Here is a 5,017-nt window from a genome sequence, read left to right as displayed (position 1 = left end):
TTTGCAATATGCAACTTCTTTGCAGTGTTTAACAAGTTTGAGCTGGAATAAAGTAAATACCATAATAACTAACTGAATGATTCCTAATGGCGTTGTATTCAATTTGATTCAGCTTTTTACAATGCCAGCTTGATACCGAGGACTAATCAAACCACCAGCAGAGGGAGACAGACTGCTGTTTGTATTAAAGTGCTCATATTATGCTTTTTCCCTTTCCTTTATTGTGCTTTATATCTTTTTGTGCATGTTATGTTTTCCAAACAGCTCAATTGTAGTCCAGCCTTTACTTCCGTGACAAACGAGCGTCACTTTGTAACACGTTATAATGCTCGCCTAGCTGCTAGCGTGGCACGCCCTCATACTCTGCTTCTGACTGGGTAGCAGTACTTACTGCGCATGTGCGACTCCCAAAGATGGAACAGAAGTGAGATGCCTCACTCTGTAGCTAAAACAGCTCAACACAGGGTGAAAAGAGGAGCTGCATCAATGTGCAGTACAACAAAAAGATGGTGTTTTCTGAAAATTAAACCATGTAAACCTGTTCTGGTACAACCTCTAAATACAATTATGAACCTGAAAATGAGCACTTTGTGTAGGATGTCACAGCTACAGTATGTCTCCGTCAACTTGAAAAGTTCCTTTTGTTGGATTTCATAGTAAGTAGGGTCATGAGGTATTACTTCACTGCATCTGATGATCCACTGACTAGAATACTGAGGGACAGTCTTTCCTCCAGCAGGGAGCAGTACACCATCATTACAGTCTGTACTGTAGCTATATGGACAGTTATGTTCGATAACTGTCTATAATCTGTTACTTTACTCTAAAGTGATACACCAATTGGCATTTTGGTTGCATCATTAAAAAAGCCAAACCTCACCTCATTTAATGTACCTCCTAAAAACCAGTATTGAAATGAAACCTTAAACTGGATCTGCTCATTAAGTGCATGTGTTGTTGCTCAACCTGCCTAACGTTCTACAGTAGAACTACACTTCACATTAGTACAAGAAAGTCTCAAAAGCAAGAAAAGCAGTGTTTACATTTTATTTGTTTTGGAACAACAGTACATGTCAACTAGTCACCGTATCTATCGAGATGCCAAAGTGTATTGCTCGTTTGCATTCCATGTGACGACCCCTGTTCAGTGATATTCGAGATGACATCCACGTCTGGCATGTTAATTCACAGCTATTCAGCAACAAGTTATGTGCTTTGAAGACAACCCCATATTTCTACAAAAGCGAAGAATCAGCAGTGGCACAACACATGATCTGCAGGAGCAAAAGCCGAGTAGCAAAGCTGCACTAAACACCTGTGTATAACAGCCGACGCCTTGGTCAAACTATGTGCTACTTTTATTTTGATATACAACAAGTGCAAACAGGTGTGGTTCACAGGGACATTTTTTCCAAAACGCACTATGAAATAGGCAGGGATTAAAGACCTATGCATAGAAACATGCTTCCTCAAAAAGGATAAGTACACTGCTAATTTTCAAAAAGGGCAAAAGCTGCACTGACAAAGCTACATATCAAATGGAATAGACCCAACAATTGGAGGAAGTGATACACATGTAAAACCAGCGCATGTACACTTTAAGCAGGAGAATTGAAAAATTCACAAAAAATGGAACTTGGGATTTATTTCAAAAAGGTGGGTAGGGAGCACAACAAAAAATACTGGCCAAACAAAAAATAAATCAATCTTTGGATACGTAAAAAACCTATACAATCCCCCGTTTGCAACTTTCAGTCGTCAGTGCCTTCTTTGGTTTCCTTGTTCTTTCGCACCTCTTCCAACTTCTTGTCCTATTAAGGAACAGGAAAAATGGAGGGTTAAGTTCCAACATCCTAGTGAAAGTTTTTTTTGCAAGTTCATCCATTTTAACACTGACCTTCTCCTTGAATTTCTCATTCATCGCTGCCATAAGTGCTGTGCGGTTCTCTTTGTTGGCCTCCATCTTCTGATTGAGCTTCTCCTCTGCCATCTTACTGAAGTTGTTGTTCTCCTCCATAGCCTTCTGTAGCACAACCTTCTCATGCTCACGTTTCTCAGCTAAGTGCTTCAGAACCTCAGCTTCATGGTTCTGAAAAAGTATGGTTTAAAAAAAAATGTTAACTTCAGCTCATCCCATTTGTTTCCCCACCAAACATCCAAATGCTGAAAAACTCAGTGTTGAGACTAAAAGCCTTTCAGATTTAAGAACAGCTCAGTTTGAAATAATTACAAGTTGCAATACAAACAAAAAACTAGGTTTCTACTACCTAATACTCTGGCCTCCAGGTGCATTATAATGAATACATTTTTACCTTGCGTCTCTCCTCTGCAGCATCCAACTTCCTCTGAATTTCCTCCAGCGAGACATCCTTCTTCTTGGGAGGAGACAGGGGAAAATCGGCCTTGGCGTCTGGGGCAGGAGCGGCCAGGATGACCTCAAAGGCTTGGCCAGAGGCCCGCTTGTCAAGCTCCTTGACCAGGATATCTGAACATTCACACAAAAAGAAAAAAAAAAAAAAAAAAAGTAAATCACTGCATTGAGGCACAACGAACCCATTGAGCAATAATTGACATTCAAATCTTAGGATATAATTCACCTTCAGCTGAGGCTGCCATCTTAAGAGTGCTCTGCAGGTCAATTTACCTGAAGCAGAAATAAGAAAAAAGAAAATTGTGATCAATTGGATGCATTCATATTAGCACATGGTTTAAAATGAGTGCCCTCTAGCGGAAGTTTCCAAACATGTATAATGCAACCACCCCCCCCCCATCTAAAATAAGCCAAGCTAAAAACAAAGACACAAGACGCAGTGGCAACACCCCGTGGCCGTCTCAAGCACTGCAAGCAACCACCGCCCATCTATCCACACAAAACGGCAGTGGCATCCACTGACTGCATGTTACGCCCACAGCATTGTTTATCTTGCAACTTGTGGCAGCAACGACATTCAGATCTGTGAGCAACCGAACTGCTTCCATCAGACAAAAGAGGAGAGGGCTTTCCAAAAGCCTACCTACCGCCGCGTTAATAGTTAATGGACGACGCAAGTCACATTTTGTTGAAACAAAAGGCTGTGATCAGGGCGGGTACGGCTGGCAGTGCCAGGTGCAGACAGGCCTGGAGTCGGCCTACTAAACAGCCAATATGCACAATCTGAAATGAGTTTAGTAGCCTAAGCATTGAGCATATCCGGGGGGGGAAATGATCCACCAGGGTGCACCTGTTCCTTGCACCATGTGTTGGAGTCGCAGGAGGGCCGTACACACAAGTGTACTGCAACAGCGTGATAAACATGCAAGAGTGATCGAATAGCCGGATCATTGGGCTAAAATGTAATGTCAGAATACTATCGTTTGAAAATTCAATATCGACTTGCATCTGAAAAATCGGTTGCGCATTGGCAACAGCTTCCACGCATCTTGGTCAAATGGTTCATGCGAGTCATAAATGACGACCAAAATCAAATGGAGTGAAGAGACCCCTCCCCTTATTGTTCATAAAGGCTACAAACTAGCTAAAATGTAGCAGTTGTATGAGCGTTGCTTTCCATACAATGCCAAAGCTACAGAAATCTCATTTTGACTTGATTAGAATAAGGTTTGTTGAAAGCCCACACCTTGCCAAATTGACACCACGGTTGGGAGAGAAACTGCTGACTGACGTCGCCTTAATGTCCTCGCTGACAAAAAATATTTATCTCCTTCATTTAGACTCAGTTGGCAATGGGCTTTGTGTTGTCATTAGCGCAAACATAACGGGCAGCATCAAACAAAGGCGCTTTTCACAGCAACCTTACACGCAGCTGCAAACAAAGACGAGCTGACGCGAGGTTGATTCCACTGAAAATATCGTTAAAAAAAAACAAACTTGGCACACAAACTGGTGCTGTTCAGGGTAGAACACATATGGTTAATTTGTGGATAACGTTAGCAGTCTCGTTTTAACGGAAATGGAAGACTTAACGTTGCTGGAAGCCCAGTCCAGTCTGTCTTCTCTGTCGGTGCCAACTGTGCCACTGTCTGCCACCATACAATAGGCCAACAACCCGCCAACCAGCCCACATAAAGTGCAATGAACAACCGCCGTTTCTGTCGATTTTTCGTTGAAATGACCCCCAAACGAATAAAAATGCCTCAACAGATCGAAGATATTCACCCACAATCTGTCCAGCTTAATAGATAACTCACGTGCTACGTTAACAAAAGCAATGCACGCCATTCACAACAAAAAAAAACGCTTAAGGAAAATTGAACATGCTGTCCAAAAATATTACGCTTGTCTCGCCTACATTTCTTTACAACGTTACATGAATTCAACAATAGTTGTACTTACAGACGGGAAAAAGAATTCCTGTGTAGGATACTTCTTCGCTTATAACGATGCTGTCTGTCACACCCACTTTCAACAAGCTCTGGATGTTGTGCTCCTCTCTCTGAATCTACCACGAGCCTTCTGCTCGAGCTTACCAAGCCCGCACATAAATGGACCAACGCGAGTGCCGTCACGCCGATTGCTGCCAATCATTGGTTGGCTCCTCACTCCTAGGTGCTTCTGGGAATGGTATTTTTTATTTTAATGACTTCACGTTAGACAATGAACTTTAACCATTCCATGAGTCGACATTGATTAACAGTGTTTACAATAGAGAGCAAACTAAGAAAAAAATAGAAATAAAAAAATAAAAATAGAGAGCAAACTAGGTGAGGCAGCAATACATATTGGAAAGCAGTTTATAGAGAAATAAAATGGATATTATTTGGGTCATTGTTCCCTTTAACAGTGATCTTAGTCAATGCACCAAACATTGCCTAATCTACTGGGTTTTGATTTTTTTTTAGGCATTTAGGTTATAATTGATTTTAACAAACATTTTGAACTAAATTAATGCACTTTTTTTGCTGGAAAAAAAATATTTTTCAAAGCAGAGGATTTCTCTCAAGTCTTAAAACATGTCTAGAGATCAAGTTAAAAGTAACATGGCAGCATGTGAAACATTACATTATTTAAGGGTAACAG

General features: G+C 41.2%; 1 protein-coding gene across 1 annotated transcript; it reads right to left on the bottom strand.

Annotated features, from left to right (window-relative positions):
• Positions 1-1,039: 1,039 nt before the first annotated feature.
• LOC144528708 (stathmin-like) lies at positions 1,040-4,444 on the bottom strand. Its single transcript, XM_078267480.1, has 5 exons — positions 4,334-4,444; positions 2,598-2,644; positions 2,313-2,485; positions 1,898-2,089; positions 1,040-1,811 (listed from the first exon to the last, which is right to left on the bottom strand). Exons 2-5 carry the CDS (start codon positions 2,614-2,616, stop codon positions 1,752-1,754), a joined length of 444 nt encoding a protein of 147 aa, XP_078123606.1. The 5' UTR covers positions 2,617-2,644; positions 4,334-4,444; the 3' UTR covers positions 1,040-1,751.
• Positions 4,445-5,017: the final 573 nt, after the last annotated feature.

The sequence above is a fragment of the Sander vitreus genome, chromosome 14 (assembly GCF_031162955.1).
Source record: "Sander vitreus isolate 19-12246 chromosome 14, sanVit1, whole genome shotgun sequence".
NCBI classification, from domain to species: Eukaryota; Metazoa; Chordata; class Actinopteri; order Perciformes; family Percidae; genus Sander; species Sander vitreus.
Note: the sequence above shows the minus strand (reverse complement) of the source record. Positions and strands in the feature narration are given on the sequence as shown.